Source organism: Spodoptera frugiperda, chromosome 3 (assembly GCF_023101765.2).
Source record: "Spodoptera frugiperda isolate SF20-4 chromosome 3, AGI-APGP_CSIRO_Sfru_2.0, whole genome shotgun sequence".
Classification (NCBI taxonomy): domain Eukaryota; kingdom Metazoa; phylum Arthropoda; class Insecta; order Lepidoptera; family Noctuidae; genus Spodoptera; species Spodoptera frugiperda.
Window position 1 is genome coordinate 4,521,326 of NC_064214.1, and position 23,212 is coordinate 4,544,537.

General features: G+C 34.8%; 2 protein-coding genes across 9 annotated transcripts in view; one reads left to right on the forward strand and one right to left on the reverse strand.

The window, feature by feature from the left end:
* Window positions 1-192: 192 nt before the first annotated feature.
* Window positions 193-18,391, reverse strand: LOC118274399 (protein groucho). Of its 8 annotated transcripts, none has more exons than XM_050705463.1 (18): window positions 17,968-18,391; window positions 17,727-17,824; window positions 17,548-17,611; window positions 16,460-16,504; window positions 16,241-16,378; window positions 15,303-15,335; window positions 12,872-13,015; window positions 7,545-7,673; window positions 6,680-6,805; window positions 5,874-5,927; window positions 5,228-5,347; window positions 4,675-4,850; window positions 3,983-4,244; window positions 3,611-3,790; window positions 3,415-3,493; window positions 3,020-3,184; window positions 2,301-2,500; window positions 193-2,074 (listed from the first exon to the last, which is right to left on the reverse strand). In XM_050705463.1, exons 1-18 carry the CDS (start codon window positions 18,001-18,003, stop codon window positions 1,967-1,969), a joined length of 2,157 nt encoding a protein of 718 aa, XP_050561420.1. In that variant the 5' UTR covers window positions 18,004-18,391; the 3' UTR covers window positions 193-1,966. The 8 variants fall into 8 exon arrangements, with proteins under 8 accessions (XP_050561420.1, XP_050561417.1, XP_050561429.1 ...); XM_050705460.1 differs by having other exon boundaries at window positions 12,872-13,012; window positions 17,962-18,390; XM_050705472.1 differs by having other exon boundaries at window positions 6,707-6,805; window positions 17,962-18,390.
* A 1,262-nt stretch (window positions 18,392-19,653) lies between these two features.
* LOC118273899 (protein fem-1 homolog CG6966) overlaps window positions 19,654-23,212 on the forward strand; it is a 52,766-nt gene continuing 49,207 nt past the window's right edge. Inside the window, exon 1 of the mRNA XM_035591092.2 lies at window positions 19,654-19,932. Coding sequence (XP_035446985.1) covers window positions 19,873-19,932 — 60 coding nt within the window. The 5' untranslated portion in view covers window positions 19,654-19,872. The remainder of the gene's footprint in view (window positions 19,933-23,212) is intronic.

Below are 23,212 nucleotides of genomic sequence, written 5' to 3' on the forward strand. Positions count from 1 at the left end.
TTCTCCGCTATCGTTGGTCGCCGGTGACCACCACGGCGTTCAATGTGTTAAACGGAAAAATCGCTCATTTAATGTAAATAAACCAAAGAGTATAATTAGTATAGGGGAAAACTTAAACTTGAGGTTAATTATTCATACCAACGCAACGTGTAGAATACTAAAAACAAAAATTGAAATGGAAAAATAAAACACTTATGTATCGAAATAATAAATATAATCAAAGTACATAATACGATTCAATTTTGCAGTAAAATAACAATTAAATGTTTGTAGTCAATCTGATGACGCATACTCGGTACACTTAAGTCATTGAAGAAATAATATCACAATTCGCAGATCATTATTTTAATGAAATTCATATTTAAAGATTCAATTTGTATAAACATTTAAGTACAATAAAAATATACTTTGATATAAAAATTTCAGTCAGATTATAGAAATCAAACTTTTTAATTAATTATTGCAAGAATTTTGATGGAAATAACTATTTTTATAAACAGTCTGGACTCTGAATTATAACATAATTTTCCTTTTTTCCCCAGTCCACTTTAAAGTGAATCAAATAAGGAAAATAAAGTCCTCTCCTAATGAACTCATCCAACTAACTTTAGTTGAAACATATTAAAAAAATACTTCCGAAAACCGCTCTTTATTTCCCACCACGTGTTAAAAATCTCAACAATACTTATTGAAGAAACTTCATCTTGATTAAAAACTTGTTCACCTAAAAGTGTAAAGCACGTTTTTCTACTCAATATGAAATGTTTGAACAGGCACTATCTTTTATTTATACACAAACACTCCATTTTGGAGCCAATGTTAGGGCCATCATATTTGTACATTGTTCGTACTCTAAACGAGCCCTTAACTATCATACATTAGGAACACGATTGGGGCCAACATTGGCCCCACATAGAGACAAAATGCAAAGCGAAAGTGTGCGTAATTTGACGATAGTCGTCAAATAAACGAAGGAATAATAAAAATTGACTCAATACAAGACGCATAATAATATAACCAACTCGTCAATTACTCAGAATATCAGTCTGAAACAACTTAAAGTCAGAATAATAAAATAAATACTCGTAATAAATGGACCATTCACGAAACAAGTTTCAACTTGGAAAATTAATAAAATTATTTTCTTATTTCATTATAAAAATATATAATAACACTAAAAATATCCATGTTTAACGGTGCAACATTGATCTATTTGTTACTTTAAAATTACACTTAATTCAACCATTTTTAGTTGACTGTACACATTATTACCTACACTATACAAAAATGCTGGAAGTCTTTATATTGCTGAATTTAATACTTATTCATAATTTTGCTGTTTGCAATACTATCTTAATACCAAATAATTTTGAGATCGAAATGGCTGCCTTGGCCTATGTTAATTGTTACAAAATAATATTTCGACAGCCCTTATTGCTTTGTTACATGTAAATACAAACAATCTTTTCACCAAAAAGGAATTTCTTGACAAGATAATTATTTCTTTAAAGGGTTACAAAAGGAACATAATTTAGCAAGGAACTCACAGCAGTCTGACTGATGTTAAACTATTATTGCTGGACTATTATTGTCCAGAATGTCACAAGCATACACAGACATTTTTTTCTTCTAACCATAATAATACAATATCTTACATGAGACCAAGATATTCATACACAAAGATACAACATAATATTAAACAAATCTTAACTCTTACAAACTTTAAATCTTGTATAATGTTGTAGACATATTGTTTTACGTTAATATCTTTGTGTACAAGCTTCTTGATCATTTCTCCACGATAACTACCAATGTATCGGCCCAATAAACTTTAATATTCATAATAAAACTATAACAATGTGTACAGCCAACCGAAGTTTGATATAAAACTGCTCTCACTTCGCACTGGACCTCGAACAACGTTCATTTATTGCCTATGACTTATGAGATTACTGACACTGACACTTCAGTACATCACTTCGTAGACAGTCGCCTTTTTGTCACCAGAACCCGTCACTATGAACTTATCGTCCGCCGATATATCACAACTGAGCACCGATGACGACTCCTTAGACTGAAAATAAATACAAGAAATTCAAACCAAATTCACAATTCAGAATCGAAAACCAAAATTGTCATTATTTGCTAAACATATCTCATAATGTGAAGAGTAGGACTGTATTATCGTAAACAGTTTAATTAGAAGTTGGGATAGTCCTGAGCGACTTTTCTACCTGTTTAGTTTTGATTGACTATGAAGCAAGATGTAAAGTAACAAGCAATGATGACATTGAACATACCTGGAATATACTAGCTCCATAAGGAGTGCGCCACGCATTAAGTAGGTTATCCTTCCCGGTGGAGACGAACCACTTGCCCGCGGCGGCGAACTTGAGCGACAGCACGCACGACTCGTGCAGCAGCAACTGGTAGCGGTCCGGCTTGCCCGCGTGCAGCACCTCCACGTGGGAGTTCTCCATGCCCACCGCCAGCCACGAACCTGTGTAAAAGTTATATTAATTTCAGTTTGTTTGTCTATCAGTCACCTATCTATCTGTAGATTTGCCTACTAGAGATAGTATTTTGACATAAGCTCCATACAAAATGTGTCAAAATTCTATCTCTAGTAGGCAAATGTACAGATAGATAGGTTATTGAAATTGGCCGTTAGTGAATTAATTTGTTTGTTCCATGGAAATTTCGTCCTATACAAAGACTATAAAGTGTACTCTTACATATTTGTAGAACGATTAAAAGAAATACGTAGCAAATAGTTCAAACATTCCATCTCAAAGTGTAATTTTATATAAATAATTTTAATTTTATATATTATGATTTAACCAATATAATTTCATAAGAAAAATGCTGGTGTAGTAGAGTGTTTAATGTTTAGTGTTTCCTCCTAAACTTGTATTGTTGTGCCCGACAGGGTCCACATTGTGTCATAATTAAGTTTACCACCTAAGTCTTACATGTGGAAAGCAATAAAGTATTGAGCATTGAGTATAGAGTATGTTACCAGTGGGGCAGTATCCGAGCGAGAAGATCTGGCTGGAGAAGTCGTGCTGGTGCAGCTGTCGGCCCTCGCGCAGGTCCCAGGAGCGCACGGTGTTGTCGAGCCCGCCCGTCCACAGCCGCGTGCCGTCGCCGCTGATGTCGATGCACGACGCGCCGTCCGTGTGCCCTGCGCAGACACAACTCTATATTAATCTTTTATTCATAAGCAGCGATGACGCTCAGCCAACTGGTTGTGACTTGAAACAGTAAAACTTTTCTTAAATAATTCACAATTCTCAAAACAAACAACATTACCAAGAAAATGGAAACCTCTATAATATTTTGCTCGATTTCAATTGGTTAAATTTTCAAGACAAGTGCAATTTTGTATAAAATATCTGTTTTGCAGTGACATACCTTGGAATTGTCTAACTAATGTTTGATTCTGTAGGTCCCACACCGCTATGTTGCCATCTGAACAACAGCTGAAGCACACCTGTACAGGAAAAAATATATTAAAACAATTACAAAAATTTACCCTTCCTCCTCTTCTTTTTGTACCCCACTATGATGTGATGTTGAAAAAAATGTATGTTTGTATTTATTTGTGTACCTTGGAGTCTGGACTGATGGCCAGCGCGTAACACGCGGGCGCGGAGGAGGTGAGTTCTGCGCGCATGCGCGGCGTGGGCGAGGCCAGGTCCCATATGGACAGGTTGGACGCCTCGCCGCCCACTATCAGCGTGCGACCGTCCGGCAGTAGCTTCACTGAACGGATGTAGTTGTCTCTTTGCTGGAATACAAACGATTCATTTTTAATATTTTCCAACACATTTTAATTATTTATTTAAATGTGGAGTAGACGTTAGAAGAACAGTTCATGAATGAAACTCTAATTTAATATCTTTTTGTTTACAACATTTTTGGGTCCGGTACTGAGTCATAACCAGATTGGTTAATACAAACGATTAGAAATCTCGCTCACCAAGCAATCAAGCTGCGACAGCGGCTCGAGAGCGGCGGGGGAGCCCGGGTTGGATATATCCCAGAGCTTGACGCAGCCCTTGCCGCCGGTGTAGGCGTGGCGCGCGGAGCCCGAGTGGGACAGCGCCACGGCGCACACGACCTCCCCGTGCGGCAGCGCGGCCACGGCGCGGGCCCCGCGCGGCACGCCCGCGCCGCCCAGCGCGTCCGCGGGGAACCCCACCGGCTGCAGCGGACCGCCGCACGAGTGGTACGAGTACGCGCTGCAATGTTCAACATTATACATATTAATCACAATGTCTAACATACAGTGAAAGAAAACGTCGTGACAAAACGACTGCACGGTTTTTGACTGCACGGTTGATGCCGTGGCTGGACAACTGGCTGCCGCACATCGGGTAGCGGGTTCGATTCCCGTACGGAGCAACTCTTTGTGTGATCCACAAATTGTTGTTTCGGGTCTGGGTGTCATGTGTATGTGAACTTTTATGTTTGTAAACGCACCCACGACACAGGAAAAAATCCTAATGTGGGGCAACGTTTTTATGAAGTAAAAAAAAATCTCTAATTATAAGTTTGAAATCACCAATGTTAATTAATACTCAAATCTTCTCCGAAAAATATGAGAAGAAGCCTTTGGTCAGTAATGGCAAATTATAGGCTATTGATGTATGTTGTTTTTGGTATACTCACGGTTTAGTGGGCCCGATCCCATTGGTCCTGTGATGTTGGTCGTAGTGCATGGGTAGCGGCGGCGCGGGCGCGGCGGCTCGGTACGCGGCGTACGGCGGGAACGGGTAGGCGCCGCCTCGCCCGCCCGTCGGCGTCGGCGCGCGGGCCAACTTACCGCCTGGCGTGCCCGGCTTCTCCTGTATACAAGACAAGAATTGTATGAGCTTTTATATTCACCTGAAAGAATGCACACTACCCGTCATTGTGAGATTTATTTTTAAATCTAAGCGCCTGTTTCACCACCTTCATATAAGAAGTTTCCGTTAAACTTATATGACAGATTGTGCATACAAATTACGTTTTCAATTCAAAATTATCTGTTACATAGCGACTATCCAGGCATTGTGTAACAAGTCCTTAATCTTGCCGTTTTTGTTTTACTAGATTTACAATAACGGAAGTAAACTCAATTAGCCATTTCATCACATTCTCATATAAAATCACAGACCAGTTAACAGACAAATAACAAGTAATATAACGTAAGATAGAGGTAGTCCGAATGCAACCAACTCACGTCTTTGGAACTCTTCGGCGTGGAGCGACTGGACGAGGAGCCGGACCTCGAGGGCGGCCGCGGACCATTCTCTGTTCTCTCCCCACCCTCCGTGCGAACACTTGGCGACCCTCTTTCCTCCTACGTCACAATTACAACATATTATGTTTATTATCAAGTACTCTTTATAAATAAAACACGATACAAAGCTTCTATGTATATAGACATAAACACCATGTCTGTTTTTTTTTTTTGTGGAAGTATCGAAATTGTGCATGTTTTTTATGTATATATATTCGTGATATACATTAATTAAAACAAAATTCGATTTAAGGTATTTACAAATTATATTTTATTGACTTTATACAGAGAGCGAAAAGGGCAGCAAAAGATATAAACAAAACTAGTTCAACAATAAATAAGACAGTTGTATAACAAACAGTCATTTTTTTTTCTTGTTTACGCAACAAAATGGCAGAAAATTAAATTTTCAACACTGATTTCATAAAAACAAGGTATACTAGCCTCATTACACATGCACAATGTTACAAACAACTATAATTAGACAACTATACTGCAAACAAAAACAGGGAAAACATCAACAGTCTCAACGTTGAAGGCGTGAGATCTGTGCGGTAACAGAATACTAAGTCGTTACCCATCTTACCTCGTTAGCCACATCAACAACAAGATCTTGATCACTTTTTTCAGCATCGCTGTCCTAGAAATGTAATTAAACAATTAATACTAATATTTACTCATACATTGCTTAAGAAAACAGCAATAACATTAATTTACGGGTATTGTTCCAGCCATAGTTACCAGCAACATGTCTTACAAAGCATCTGTTTAAACAAGCAGTTGGCACAGACGGTTGCTGCTGGCTTACTGTTATATTCCGTGACGAGAAAACACGAGGTGGTAAACAAACGCAAATACTTCAATGTTACTATATTTTTAGATTAACGGTAATATGAATATGAGTCATTTGTTAAACAAATAAAATTGCGCTTGTAACGCTTATGAGAAATTCTGTTATTACATTACATTAATGATTGTCGATAGACTCATGATTTACGCGGTAAACAACCGCAAACCGCAAACACTGCGCGAAAACCGTAGATTTACAAGAAAGACTTAACCGTTAACAAAAGGTAAATATAGGTGACAATATGACTTGACTGCACAGTTGGTGCGGTGGCTGGGCAACCGGCTGCCGCGCAACGGGTAGCGGGTTCGATTCCCGCACGGAGCAACTCTTTGTGTGATCCACAAATTGTTGTTTCGGGTGTGGGTGTCATGTGTATGTGAACTTGTATGTTTGTAAACGCACCCACGACACAGGAGAAAATCCTAATGTGGGGCAACGTTTTATTAAAAAAAAAAAAAAAAAAGCCAGCAACAACCGTCTGAACCGTAGACGAGTAAAACAGTGAGAGAAGCAACGTGTATGTAATAGAAGCCGACACATACACTACATAGACTCACATGACTGAGTACCTTCTCCTCCTTTCTCCGCTTCACGTCCAGCGCCTCGGGCTCCGGCGAGCGCGGCCGGTACTTCTGCTCGCGCTCGTGGGGGGACACCGATCTCCTTTGCTTTAACAATTACATTATGATGTTTATAAATCAAAAATATCATCAAATAAGGCTAATCTTTTATTATTTACTTATAACTAAACAATATATTGTTTAGCCAACAACCCAAAATAGACGACCGGTCTATTTGCAATTCCCAGATTTCAAGTTAATATCAAGTTTCCTTTTTTTATATTTTTTTAAATGTAAAGTCAGCTTAGGTCTCATTTCAGCAGTGTACATATTTACGATAATACTGATATCATTAAATTGATTCTAAACACCTCAAACCCACTTTTCGCTACAAACTAGTCCGCCAATAGCCAACGCATACATTGTAAATGCTGCACAACGCCTATATTTAATTGATTAAGTGAAAATACTACGTATGATCCATTATTTGTTTGTTTTTCATCAGTTGTTTCAATGTTGAATGTTGGAACACTCCAACTATATTAATACCATGTAGGTATTTGTGTCTATTTATTTATTAACACTGACTATGAAACAACTGATACAATATGACTGAATCATGAATGCAGACTGTTGCAAACATGACTGTTTCTTTGCTCACACCCGCTTTTCTATATATTTTCTCCTTTTGCGGTCCCTAGACTTTTACAATCATTTATGCCAAAACCAAATTGGTCCCCACACTTGTAGACAAAGCAACAAATAGCTTTTATTAGATTAGATTTTAGGATATGTCTATTAGAAGAGTATGTACAGCGATGCTAAGGTGAGATAAAACGTGGTATACCTGTTGTAGCACCCTGGAGCTGAGCCTGTCGTCGTCCCGGGGCGGCGGCTGGCCGGGCAGCAGCGGCGGCGGCGCCGGCCCGCCCGGCAGTACCGGGGGCTTTATGTCCGCCGGAGGGGGGAGCTCCACCTGACACAGTAACGTTACTATAATACAGACAGCACGTCTATAAGTTTGCGACCTTATTAGATAGCAATTAAGTTGAATATCTGTTGGAAAAATGGTAAACTACGTACTGGTGGTAAAAATGTTCATTGTTAATTTTTATTTATTTATTTATTCTTAGGAAAGCTTACAGACTAATAACAATATTAATAACTTAATTTATATCTAATTCGCTAACAACAAGCTTCCACCGTTAAATGACTATATAAAAATAATGTTACTGTCACAGACTGACCTTAAAAAAAACAACACTGCTCTTTATTCTTAACTGAGCATACATGTTAAACATTATTGTAATTTCAGTTTCAACATAAAATTAGTATAAGTAAAGTAAAGGAAACAAATATTATTTGTATCCTCGGAAATAATACAGACCATACACAACAACATATATGTATATAAAAATAAAAATAATATATATAATTTTAGGTAATGTGTTATATTATAAAGTTCGACATCATATACGGGAGTTGTCTTTAAAGTATTTATTTGCTAATAGACGTTTTACTGTGATAGCTTTCATACAAAAAAGATCTACATCTAAGTCTTCTGGCATGTTATTGAATGCATGTGCTGCACGCAAGAGAAAGGTATTTTTTCTGTAATTGGTCGAAACAGAAGCAATCTGCATAAGTGGTCTACGCCTGAGCCCTAGAAGGTTAGTGCGTAGGTGTAACTTAGATAATAGTTCGGGGCAATCAATCGACCCATTGGCTATATTAACGAAAAAAGAAATATCATTAATATCACGCCTGTAGTGTAATGGTAGAAAGTGATATCTTTTACATCGGTGGTTGTAATCATCTGAATACTGCCGTGCTTTGTAATCTAAGTATCTAAGAAATTTCTTTTGTACAGCTTCAATACGAGACTTATATATTTCGTACCGAGGGTTCCAAACTTGTGACGCGTATTCCAAGTGACTACGAACGAAAGCACAATATAGAATTTTTATTGTTTTTAAAGAACGAAAATCAGCTGAAACTCTCATAATAAATCCCAGCGCCTTTGATGCTCGATTAACAATATAATCGATGTGTTGTTCAAATAAAAGTTTATGGTCCATTATTACCCCTAGATCTTTCATTGTGGTGACTTTATTAAGAACTTTATTGTTTAATTTATATTCAAAATTAATAACCATTTTTTGTCGGGAGTACGTGATTTGGAAACATTTGGCCACGTTTAGTTGCAGTTTATTATGAACACAATAATCCTCGAACCTTGCAAGATCATTTTGAAGTTGCTCAGCATCTGATATATCTTTAACTTTTTTATGTATCTTCATATCATCCGCATAAAGTAAGATGTAACTGTGTCTGAAACATTTTTGTATGTCGGAGATAAACAATGTAAACAACAGAGGTCCTAAGATTGAGCCTTGGGGTACTCCAGAAGGAACATAATTCCAGCCAGATATGTACCCTTTTAGTACTACCGCCTGAGTGCGATTCTCAATATATGATGAAAACCAACGGTAAAGGTCTCCATGAATACCTATTGACAATAATTTATCCAGTAGCACAGAATGATTTATTCGGTCAAAACATTTGGAATAATCTGTATATATAACATCCACTTGTGCACGCTGGTCCATGCCTTCAGATATGAATTCATGGGAGAGTATGAGATTAGAAGTTGTGGATCGCTTTCTAAGGAAACCATGCTGTTCATCACCAAAATTGATTTTCACTGCTTCATAAACTTGTTTATATATTATTCTTTCCAGGAGTTTAGAAAAGAGACATATCTTAGAAATGGGGCGGTAATCCTCTACATTTGACCGATCTCCCTTTTTAAATACAGGGGTGATAAATGCAGATTTCCAAACCCTTGGTACAGTCCCTTCTGACACCGATCGCTCAAATAAAATGCTCACCGGATCCACCAGACTAACCGCACATTTAAATATGAAAATAGGTGGTATAGAATCAGGACCGCCCCCTTTTGTCAAATCCAGGGATTTCATCAACTTCAATACCTCGTCCTTACAAATTTCAATAGAGCTTATGTTAGTTACGGTATTATTATGTTCTCTAGAAGGTAAGGAATTAATAGAATCCGGGCTTTGGAAAGTGGAATGAAACCAATTTGAAAATAAATTACTTATCTCATCACCTGTTTCAGCGATGGTGTCACGGTAATGCATCACATTAGGGAATACATTAACCGTTCTTTTGCTTTTTACATATGACCAGAATGATCTCGGATTGTTTATTATAGCAGATTCAATCTTAGCCATGTACGTATTAAAGCAACTTTTTTCTACTTCAATAGCTCTGGTCCGTAACACAGAGAAAGAATGATAATCAGATAAGTTCTTATATGTTTTATATTTGCGATGGTACTTATATTTTTCTTTTAAAATTTTTATTAGTGCCGTGTTGTACCATGAAGGATACGCAGCATTTTTTGATAATTTTAGTGGAATAAATTTATCCCTAAGCTCGTACAATTTTTTATAGAAAAATGCAACCGCGTCTTCCAGGGAGCCAGTGCGTAAAAATTCAGTCCAATTAATTTTTTCAAGTTCATTTGTAATAGAAGTATAGTCACCTTTGGAAAAAATAAATTTGTTTGTTCTATTGTCCGTAAGTTTATCATGTTCAGCAAAATCTGCTTGTATTATTAAAGGGTTATGATGCAAGTCTATAGGTAATGCAAGTGGATTTACGCATTTATTTACAACAACATTGTCATTGCAAAAGATAAGATCTAAAATTCTATTATTTATATTACGCACACTGTTGTACTGGGCGAGACTATAAGTGTATACCGCGTCGAAAAAGTCCTTTACCGTCGGACATGTAATATTAAAAGGGCTTAATTCACCATTGTGGGATGTGTCAGACCATTCAACAGAGTTACCGAAATTAAAATCACCTAATAAAATATATTTATCTAACGGATTATTTAGTATTATGTTGTTTAAGTTATTAGTAAAATTAAGTAATTGTGTGTTATACGAGTTGCCAACGTTTTCCTTACATAAATAGAGGGCACATAGGTGTAGCTTATATTTTACTGAAGGTCTAGACTTTTTTAGGATAATGGTTACCCATATATCTTCGGCAGAACTGCGCCATTCGGGTCTTTCGATCACTGTGAGTTCCTTTTTGACCGCAATTAATACGCCACCACCACATTTTTGGACAGTACGGCCGTAATCGCGATCGCGTCTCCACACAAGATATCGATCGTCAAGTAGTTCACTACTAAAAATATCATCTACTAGCCACGTTTCCGTAAAAACAATAACATCATAGGCGCTAAGACAAATATTACGATATAAATTACTAGTTTTCGTACGTAGTCCGCGTACATTCTGGTAATAAATATTAATAGAAGACACAGTAAATATTAGCAATAACAATATAAATAATGTATATAAAAAACCATGTCGTTAAATAAATAAGCATACATACAGTCATAAAACTCCACTTAATAGAAATAAAATTGTTACAATTAATATGTTTTGTGCGGGTATAAGTTAAATATTTAGTATAAGATGTAAAACACGGCAGAACACAGTCAACAAAACAACACACCATCAAAAGGCGACCATATAATGACCGATGAATAGGAACAAAAGGCGATCCATAGTTACAAAAAAATATAGATATCAATTTGATACATTCAAAAATAAGCCTTATGTAGATTAAAATATGGTTAAGATTGCATTGAGATGCAATTATAGCAGGTAGCGAATACTTTAAGTATTTGCAACGACACACATCTGCTTGACACAGTAACTTTTGGAAAACAAACGATTCACTCACCGGACAGCAATGCTCAAACTTTGAGTTTAGAATACTTATTAATGTTGTTGTGTAGGTCGATATGAAAACTAAAACTATGTGAAATATCAGCAGAAAACGAAATTGTAGTAAATCACCTATACAATTTTTACAAGATCTTTCTCCGATTTTATTATTATGACTGGTGATGTGTCTGTTTTCCGAATATGTATTTTGGCATGCTTGACCCACACGTAGCGGAAATTTGCTTCATTCGCCGCCTTTTTGATCTTAGACAGAAGATTCTTGTTTTTAGTTGTTAGGTGATCATTTATATAAATTCTATGTTTCCCCTTTAATTGTAGTTGATCAGCCGTTAAAGGAGTGGTCTTAAATTCGCTTCTTGCCGCTGCTATAAAGTCTTCCTTTATGTATCGGCTTGAGAAACAGACTATGATGGGCTTGATACTTTCAGGTTCCCTTGTTGGGACCCTGGTTACAAAATTAATTTGACTTTTGTTTATTGGATAATTTATTTTAGTACCAATCTTCCGCATAATATCAAACAAATTCTCGTTTTTGGTTTGCTCTATACCCTTTACTTCCACGTTACTCATACGCGACCATTGTTCTTTCTGGTCGGAGTCTTCCTCCAGTTTCTCCAGCCTCACCATCACTGAATCTATTTGTTCTTTAACTTTCACCGCCTGAGAAACTCGAGATTCCATGCCGTTAATTTTTTTATTAAGATCATCAATAATTCCTGTGAATTGAGTGTGAAACGACGATTTGAACTCAGCGAATTCGGTTCTTAAGGCTAAAAATTCATCCTTTAGATTCTCCAGTGGCGCCATCTTTGCACTTAAAGCACGAATTTCATGCAGGATAGCGGATTCATTTTCAGGTCTCGGTGAGCTGGGTGGTTGTGGCGTATTAGACTGCTTACATTTGAAGCAACGCCATGTGAGCTTCCTATCACCCAGTTTACGGTATCCAGCTTCAGTTACGCCACTACATTGGAAGTGCAGAAATTGACAGCAGACTGTACACTGTACACCCTCTAAGACATTGTCATCACAGGAACCACATTTTTGATTTTCCATTTTTGAGGTAATGACTGAAGAGTGAAGAACTTTGAGAAACACTTGTTTACTAGGAGCGACAAAAACGATGTTCGCACTTGGACAGGCCTATGACATGACTGATTATTAATACTGCATTCTGCATAAAACAGAGAGAGACTTTGACTTGTAATAAAAAGCTGCTATTTGGGAAAGACCTTTGTTCAATAGAGGCCACCTTTCAGTTATGGATTATAGAATAAGCACAAAGCTTTCCTATGGGATCTACAATTCTTTTTTTGGTCTCGAAATAGTTTGATCTGATAACTTTAACAAATCGTCACAATATCCTATAGGTTCATACCTTATGTGCGGGTGGGGGTAGATGTGGCGGCGGTGGGGGCCCGCCCCCCGGTGCGAACAGCAGCCCGCCGGCCCCGAGCAGCCCGCCCGCGCCACCGACCCCACCCACCCCGTGCGACAGGCCCGCACTTGCGTGGATTTGCTGCTACAAGAAACATTTATATTATAACAAGAAATTATAAGCATAGTATTGCACAACAGTAAATAAAAACCAATTTGTCCGCCATATAGATAATGAACAAATTTAGTTTCTCTTACACCCGAATACTCAAATCCTACTCAATTTTAAGTTGTAGTTAAATATCGTGCTATCTCTGTCATTTTATAAAGAATTGATAGTGACAGAACTACACTTAAGAGTGTCTTAAAATTGAGTAGCGTTTGAGTATTCGAGCATTAGACTATTTTAAGTTGGTCCTGACAACGACATCCATTCTTAACCAGTTGATAACAATAATTATTACATAAAATAAACATTGAATCCCTTTTTTTAAACTTAAAATTACAATAACATGCAGTTGAATAAACATAACCATATTAATATAAGTGATACCAAAATCATATGATGTGTTTATGGACGCCCACATTGAGAATATTTCATTAAACCATTCAAATTATCATGCATCTGTATAGTGTGATTGGTACGTATAATGTAACTATTACAGCATGTACAAAAAAAAAGAAATCGGAATGGAATTTTCATACACAATTAAGCTAGACTCTATTATTGATTGCTTTATTTTAGTGGCATTAAATATTATACTACTTTTGGTACAACTACTGTTTTATGCGTCGGTTTCTAATAAACACGTAGCAGAAAAAAGTTTAACAGCTTCAATGTGATAAGCATGATAACGAAATCATACATTAAACTAAAAATACTAAACTATTTAATAAAATTTCTTTAAAATTTTGTTCTACACAAAGGTTTTCTAATTAGCCACTAGCTAGGTCTATTACCTATTTTACGCTAAAATGGTGTACGGTGTATACGTGATAAAATAAATATGTTAACTCAAAGATGAAGCAAAAATCTACTTCAAACAATTCATTTTTTAGATTTAGGAAGTCTATTTAATTAATAATTAGTGATTAAGCGTGCTCATAAAATTAATTAAAACCTCCGTAATAAGTACTAATAAACTAATGAATGCTAGCTAATTGATTAATTTATTACAAACACAATTACACTGTAATCCGCTAATTATAAATTTAAAACTTATTCAAGGTTAACATTTTATCAAAACAAATATCAAACACGTTTGAAAGAGACTACAAATGTTTTATTTATAAATTAGATATTTACCAAAGCATTAGCACGATCTTATCTATAAAACTAGCTAAAATAACTAACATGTTTCACTAAGATGAGTATTAAGTCATAATAAAACTAAACACGACATATAGATGTATTTAGCATCTATGGCGATACACAAATCCTAGTGATTATAACTAGAAATAAAAAAAAAAACTGATTGTTTATTAAATAATGGCGTACACATCATAAAGCACTAATTGCATGTTAGATGCAACAGCTACGCGGTACTTGTGTGCTTGCATACAATGAAAACGTGAAGTTAGAGGTGTGATTATAAAACATTGAAGTCCAATTAGTTTTTCCAATTACTGCGACATAACTTATGTTAAATGTTCACTCGTTTATGTTAGCTTGTGCATTCTCTTGATTGGTACCGCTATATTGCGATTAATTTATACATATACCATACATAGATATAGTGTGGCGTCATAACAACCTCCGTGTGTAACTGTACTTATTAGCCATAGTTGTTATTAGAGGTCATAGGATTTGTATGGAATTATTGACTGTCTTATAAATGCATAATTATTATTACGATATTCGACCCACGATTATAAAGAACCCACGATAATAACTACACCATTATGAGTATTTATTTAATTTTAAAGTCCAATTATGGACTAGGACCCACACCGAATACCCAAATGAATTGAATTCTTTTGTCATTTATCCTTACTGTCACCAACTACATTAGTTATGGGCAAACTTTCTTAATACGCGAGTACAGCGAAAACGAATGAATTATTTGGCTAGATGGTTCCATTTCCAATGATGATTAATCTATTATTTATCAAATGATCATGTAGTGTCATGTAGGACATGTTTCTATTTTGAAGGATTGTCTACCGCGCTGAATTATATGTTTCATGGAGTACAAAATATCATGCAGGCCATAGTTTATCCACCACTGATACACAGAAACCCTGTAATGCTTTAGAACATTAACCAAACAAACAACCTTGTATAATTTCGAGTGTGAGATGAGAATGCAAAAGCTGACATGAAAAAAATTTAGTGTAATTTTGTAAAGTAATAAAAAATGGCAACATAAAATAATGCAAATGTTAATCACAACATATAATCAATGTACCAAGCACTGTATATGTTGACTTACAAGCAGTTGCTGCAGGCCCTGCTGTTGTTGTTGCTGCGGACAACAGGTACAATATATACGCTGACATACCAACTGTACTCCCTCGCATGTACCAAGTAAACTACTGTACATTGCTACATACTTCTTTCCTATCAAGTATCACTCTCATGTAATGTATGGTATAAACAAGTCTTTCAACACAAGTTCCAATGTATTTGGTTAGTCTATTCTTGTACCTAATAAATCTTCACTGATTTGATGCAACAATCTATACTATACATTACATATATTAAATTTCTTTATCTTATTAATTTGAATTTTTACCTGCATTTTACAACTAATATATCTACCTAACTATACAGAGTAGAATTATAATTATGCATAGTTTCAGTATATTTTTATATTGTTGTTATACCTGAATAGTACCTTGCTCCTACATCCAGGAAAATATTCTATAACCCAGATTAAATTCTTTGTATTTAATACTTTATATTATGAATACTATGTGGACCTTTCCTAGAATAAATACAGGTTCCTCCTGTTATATTAAATTAAGTTAGAAATAAATAATCAACTACATTCTTCTGAAAGTGGTCAGAAAGATTTATTTCTGGATTGAAGTTATTCTAAATAGGAGCAGAACCAGGAAAAAGTAATCTTAGCTGTTATCTAGGAGGAAACTTTTCTTTTTTAAATAATTATAAATAATATTCTCAGCACAAAATATTGTTTATAGTTATTCAGTAAGTAAACTGAAAGCATTAATTAGATTGATACATAAATATATATATTTTTACACCTTCATTTTATTAGAAATCAAAATAAAATAAATAAGCAAAATAATTAATGGTCTAGTAATGATTTTGTTCATAACACTATTAAGCATTACATATTAAATTTTTAATGTAGTTTATTGTTGTATTGATGGGTTTAGTTTGATATTAATTAAGGTAGCTTACCCCGATGATGGCATTGAGTTCAGACATAGTGACTTGTTTGGCTCTTTCCACTGCAGAAGCCACCTGTTGCTGATGTTCCTGTGCTAAGAACGGGAGCACCTGCCCTATAATAGCACTTAATCTTTTCGCTATCTCTGTCTGTAAATATAAATAAATAAACATTAGACTACTATAAAAAAAAATACATGTCACTAGTAATGACAATTTAATAATATTTACCTGTTTATGCATCTCCACATTTAGTCCATAGGACATTTCATAATACTGTAAGAGAAAAGATCTGTTAGAATATCAGTTTAACACCAATTTATGTATTTATCTAGTTACAGAGAACAAATATATTAAAATTAATAAACACATTAAAAAGAAGCAAGATTTTTTTTATGGTAGTCTTACAAGACTAATTTCTGGTATGGATCGAAATAATATGTATACTCATTTTGGATGAGAGTAATAAAAATCACACAATAACACTAATATTATAAATATGAAAGTTTGTTTGTTTGGATGTTTGTCCATCAATTATGCTAAAAGTATTGAACAGATTTTGATGAAATTTGGTATACAGCCAGAGATTGAGCTGACCTGTGTGATACGATATTTTTTACCCTATTGGAATGAGGGCAAGCTGCTGGCAGAAGTAAGTATAAATTATTTGTTTTTATAACAGGTTTTAAAAATTAATTACTTAATCATGCTCCAAATTAAAGAGAAACCAGTTTAAGTCACTTCAAAGAGTATAATGTAAGTTGTTAGTTTGTTTGCAAAACATTTTCCAGAAACATCAAGACTCAATTGACACTTAATTAAAATCTAGGTCAAATGAAACTTCTGGGTATATAGATATGTCATAAAGCAATGTACTACTTTAGAATGCAGTTTCAAACTAAATTGTAATAAAGAATTGTGACTGTAACATACTAAATGACATTTAGCAACCACCTAATAAGATAGTGAGTTTAGCGATGTATTTGCAGTCGAAACTGCAAAACTATAAGTTAAATCTAAAGCCTTTGCAAATAACTGAAAACAGTTAAAAATAGTACCTAGGTACATACATGTTAAGAATAAATTAACCTAACTTATCACTGACAAAGTATCTCTACCGACTTGGTTTCACAACATGCTCAATAACTATTTGAGAACAACTAAGCTTAGCCTACATTATTATCTACAGCAAACAGTCAATATTTGAATAATTATTATCTTAGTTTCTCCTCTATCACTATTTGTTTCAGATTTAACACTGACATTTATTTGTTCACAAATAAACTTTCTTTATCAATGGCTACATAAAATTTAATTACCATAACATAATGCCTCTGCATTTCCGTCTTCTCACTGGCCAGTTTCTCACATTCCAATTTCAAACTGTAAACAATGAATTTGCAAGTTAATCTTATGATAAGATCATGATTATGGATTAAGTAAAACTGGTCAAATTAGAATAGGTTTATAATGTAAATATGTAACCAAATGTACTTACGTATGGTACTGAGCTTGAAGAAAGTTAAATTCCTCTTTTATACGCTCTAGTGTGTCTGCTATTGTAAATTTAATAGGTCCTGACGGCGGCTGAGGTCCCTAAACAAACAGAGACAAACAATAATAGGGTCCAAGCAAAAACTACTTTAATAAGCAACTTCTGAAGAGAAAACTTCACACAGTTCTATATTTATATTATGTTGACAAGCAGTTGAAGATATAAAAACAACACAAACCCTTACCGCGGCAGCCGGGTGCCGCGTAGCTGTTGGATACATATTAACAAATATCTACTGCTATATCTCCAGTATACACAATCAAATATAGTTTTCTTTCGATCCGTTTGCTAACACCATCGACACCATCTCCTAGATATCACTGTCCACCGCTGCTATAATACACCAAACACCGGAGAGCCCGACTTACGCGCTAACGACAATGATATGCACAAACTTTGCCTCGAAACTTTTGAATTATCGGTCATTATATTGACATCAACAACTAGTAAGTAGAACTATCAATCACCATGCTATAACGCGGTTAATTATATTCTAACATCTATTTCGAGATGCAGTCAACAGATTTTCACAAATTTTTTAACCATAAATCCACGCCGTAATTTTTGTTCGGCTGTCATGTCATCCATCATCATTCATCACAAGAATGGCATTCTCGAATTTGTAATACATCGTCTTTTTTGTGCGTCATACATTGCCGCTTCTTAAACCATAAACTTCTCAACTTCATTTATGTCGACGAGAATTTCATCCAGTACACCAAAAGAAACCACAGACGTATAATCTGTGAAAGAAACAAACTAAAGTTTCGTGGCGTGGCAATGGCATGGCAACGGCGCCACTGATGCACAGTTTTTTTGGGTTTTGTTATTGGGATAAATACTCAAAATGGATTAAATTTTGTTTCTTTGTTTTAGTTTTAAATTATTGCAAATCGTACATTTAATATTTTTATTTCATGTACATTTATTTGATATCACCATGCATAAATCCTACGCTGCACTTGCCGGCAGTGGAGTGGAGTGGAGTAGAGACCGCGCCACTCGAAAACCTTGCTGTACCAGTGGCCATCGGTGCTCTGCCTACTGCCACTTCAGCTTGCACGTAGGACATCCACTCACAAGGTGGACAGACGACCTGATTAAAGTCGCAGAGAGCCGTTGGATACAGGTCGCTTCCAACCAGCCTATCTGGAAGTCATTATAGGAGGCCTATGTTCAGCAGTGGACGTCTTATGGTTGATATTGATGTTATAAATAATCTACCGAACTCAAAATGGATAAATACCGAATAAATACTGAGTATCAGTTTTTACTCGAGTACTTATGCAAAATAGTGGATAAATAAATACTCCAGTATTTGTACATTTTGAATATTTATTTGAAAAACTACCCATCTTTAACCACGATACGCTAAGCCGCGTGGCCACGGTATGTGTCTCTGTTAATCACAAGACGGGTGCCCGATGCAATTTGAGCGTACATATTTTTTTCTTTCAAAAAACTTGACTTAGACATTTTTCTGTGTCGTCATGGATGTATGACTAAAAACATACAATTTACATGAAACCCACACCAGAACAACAATTTGTGATTCACACAGAGCTACTCTGTGAGGTAATCGAATCAAACTCACTACGTTAAACGGTAGTCAGCCAGCTACGAACTTGAACGGGTTTACTGACCGTTTTTATTATTTTGTTAGTCATTATAGTCGTCGTTTTGCTTCATATTAAATAAAATTTTCCATCAATTGTGTCAGATAATATCATGTATTCTTCCACATTCTTCTAATACATTAAGTTTATTTTGTTTATACAAGTTGTGATCAAAAAACAAGTATCTAAATACTGGTTTTAAAATAAAAAAGTTTGTCTATGATATTCGGACACGTTGTCTGTGGTTATTTTTGTAATAATAATTTAGGCAGATTTGGCAGATCGTCGTCGCGCTGCAGCTGTTTGTAGGGCGACTGAACTTGCAGTGTCGAAGTGTTTTGAAAATAATCTGACTGGTTGCTTTGTTTTCTCGTGCTACAGTGTATTTTCAATGATTTTATTCAGAAGAAAGTGCTGTTCTAGAAGTGATTTTAAGTTTTTGTGATTTTTTTTACCAAGCAAAGAGAACCATCATGGATTTCAAAACAGTCGTTTTCAACGCTGCTCGAGATGGCAATCTTACGCGACTAAAAGTATGTATCTTATTAGTAATTATATCGAATGTAATACTCTAATCATAAAAAAATCTTTAAAAGTAAAGTGTAGTTGATTGTTCTATTACTTTTTCTGCTTCTAATTGTAGAAAGTACAGTTATTATATTCCACGTTAAACAGGCTACTTGTTCCATTGCAACGTGATATTAGAGTCTAATAGGATAAAATGATGATAAAAGAATACAAGATTGTTTATTGAAACCGTATTTCCCTAATTTTATCTTATCGCCGTTACGCATTACAATGAAAAATATCTACGTAATAGGTGCTGTCGTAACGCAAAACATAATTTGGTCAGTATATTTAGATGTTAACTCGATTAATTTTGAATTTAAACAGTTGTAAATACGTACCAAATGTGTATAATGTACTTGCACATAAAAAAGTCGGTATGCGAAGTAATTAAAAAAATAAGTGGAATACCCTCAAAGTAACCTTATGTTGCGTATAAACAAGAAACCACTATATACCCGCGTTATGTTATAAGTGCACATCTACTAAATAACAATATATTATAATACCAAAGGAAAGTAATGTAAATGTCATATAACTAAATGTAATGCAAGCATTTATGTACATAATTAAAAATCCACAATAATAATCTGTTAGTAAAAATACCAATCTATTAAATACCCTACTTAATATTTGCTACAATTAAATATATAATCTTATAAGTATTTTTGTCCATTCTAATTGGACACTTATACTACTCATATATTATTATAATCAATTTGCTTAATGTAACTAGTACCTATAAGCAATTATTTTAATTGTGATGCTGGTCCTTGTAGTTTGGGTGGCGAAAATGCATTGGGTTTCTCTCTTGCACTTAGTGTGAAAGCAAGTCAATATCTGTAGTTATGTGCCTACCTACCATAAATGTCGAGATCTATGAAATTTCTGCTTAGTTTCTTCATTAGAAATTAATATGACAGTTGGATTGAACATTAATTATGATTAATATAACAACAACAACTTGATTTATTTTTTATTAAATCAGTAGTTAAACTTCTCTCTGTATATTTAGAGATTTTTGTTATTACAATGTGTTAATAAGATTCTATTATAAATGTAGTGTTTTATAAGAAAAATACACTAACATTATAAACATGAATGTTTGGATGTTTGTCCATCAATCATGCTGAAACTCCTAAATGGATTTTGATGAAATTTGGTATACAATCGATACAATACTTTTTTCCTGCAAGCAAAGCCGCGGGCAGAAGCTAGTTTTTCTTATGAGACTACAAGAAATTGAAAATAATAAAATATTGTGAAATAGGCCCTCAATATTATAGATAGCTGTGTCCTGTGTCTTATCCATTGTCATTAAGGGACAAAGAATTTTGTTGTTATACCCTAATTTATAAATAAATAAATAAAAATACCTTCCTATTATTAACTATGTAACTGTGGAGTTTGACAATCTTATTTATAAATGTAATCTTACTTGATAGTACATTTGTGAGTTTTTTATTTTTTATATTAGGTAACTATCTATTATCCCTTTAATATTCTAATTTTACACCACCAATGGTTTTTAATCAAACGTCTTGATAAAAGAAAATTTTAATTAAGTGCTAGAAATACATGTTTTGTCTATTCTTATAGACATATTATACTATACAGACAAGCAATTTTCAATGAATACAGTTGAAAAAGCCTTTTATTAAAGTTCAAAGTTCACACGGCACAGATAAGTGTGGGTCATCTTATCTGTTCCTATGTCAGCGATTCATAACAAATACATAGAAAACAACATCGTAAACACTATTATTTATTAACATACATTTAAAATTATTGTCAACATACTACTACTATACATACTAGCTATATCAATGTTTAATGAACAAAACTGGTTTCAGATGTAGTAGTCATAATGATTTGCAAAAACCGAGCTAACAAAAAGTATACCTATTAATTACCTATTTTATTATTTAGCAAAAAATATTATAAGCTATAAAATTGAAATCATTGCTTTGTCAACCCTGACCTTTTTTTAATTATATCTACTGGTAGCTTTTTATATGGTGAGCTGATAGTTCTATTATGGTTTTACAAACATAATGTGTCTTTTGGTGTCATTTACACACCATTAAAATATGCATATATTTTTGATTTGTGTGGTGGTCATAATAAGAATTGAGCCGCTAAGTTACTTATGTAACCGGAGCTGCGGACTACCTAGTGGTTACCAGGGTTCCGGCTCGAAAAGCAGGAGTAGGAATGGGGTAGTTTTTATTGTTGGCACGGTGGCTGGGCAACTGGTTGCCGCGCAACGTGTAGCGGGTTCGATTCCCGCACGGAGCAATTCTTTGTGTAATCCACAAAGAGTGTGTTGTTGTGAAGTTACAGGAGAAAATCCTAGAGAGGGGCAAAGTTTTTTTTAAATAAATAAAAAAGAAACATTGTCATGACAAAATTGGTGAGCTAAAATAACAAATTCACTGGGTAAAGGAAACCAAGGAAAACCAGGACAGGTTTCTAATAAAAACTAAGTTAAGGTTGTATCATACAAGGTAAACAAACAAATAAATTCTTCAGAAGACAACTGATGGTAACTCCTGGATATAAATAGTATATTACTAGTACTGAGATATTCTGCTGGCTATATATTTGTTGGAGACATAAAAGTATGTACCAATTGTCATACATTTTACAATGCAGACTGTGACTTTCCCCTATGATCTAGAATAGTTAGATAAACATTTTATCTAAGTTTCTCTGTATTATAACTGCAAGGTAATCGCATCTATTGTCTCTTTGTTATCTGACAATGTCATCTCACTATAATAAATCTTCATACTCTGAATTTTATGTTCACTTTTCTGACATTGTTACAAAACCTTTTGTACCATTTAATATTTTTTATGTAGAAGCTATGGAAAAATGTTGTCTTAATTTTATTATTCTTCTTTTAAATACCCATCTAAACCATTATTTCGGAGAAACATACAATATGCAATTAAACATAGATTCTAAGATACCTTGGCCTCTACCAAAACTCTGAAGAGCGGCGATATCCATGGGCGGCGCTCATTGCTTACCATCAGCTGATCCAAGTACACGTTTGCCTCTCTATACCATAAAAAAAAACAATTTTAGCTTTAATTCGAGCACTACTGCAAATGCTGTGTGTAAACTTGCCTATAAAGTGGTAAAGTTATATAACAATAGCTAAAGCTAACTATAGCTGATTCCATCATAAACTTTACGGGTAAATAGTTCTCCATAAATGTCCCATAATCATCTCACTAG

Coding starts and splice junctions, on each gene's coding strand:
- LOC118274399 (XM_050705458.1), bottom strand. CDS start 18,003: ATGTATCCAACAGCTACGCGGCACCCGGCTGCCGCGGTAAGG. Junction 6,806..7,544: donor GCTCCAGGGTGCTACAACAG/GTATACCACGTT, acceptor TAATTGTTAAAG/CAAAGGAGATCGGTGTCCCC. Junction 4,851..5,227: donor CGCCGAAGAGTTCCAAAGAC/GTGAGTTGGTTG, acceptor TCTTGTATACAG/GAGAAGCCGGGCACGCCAGG.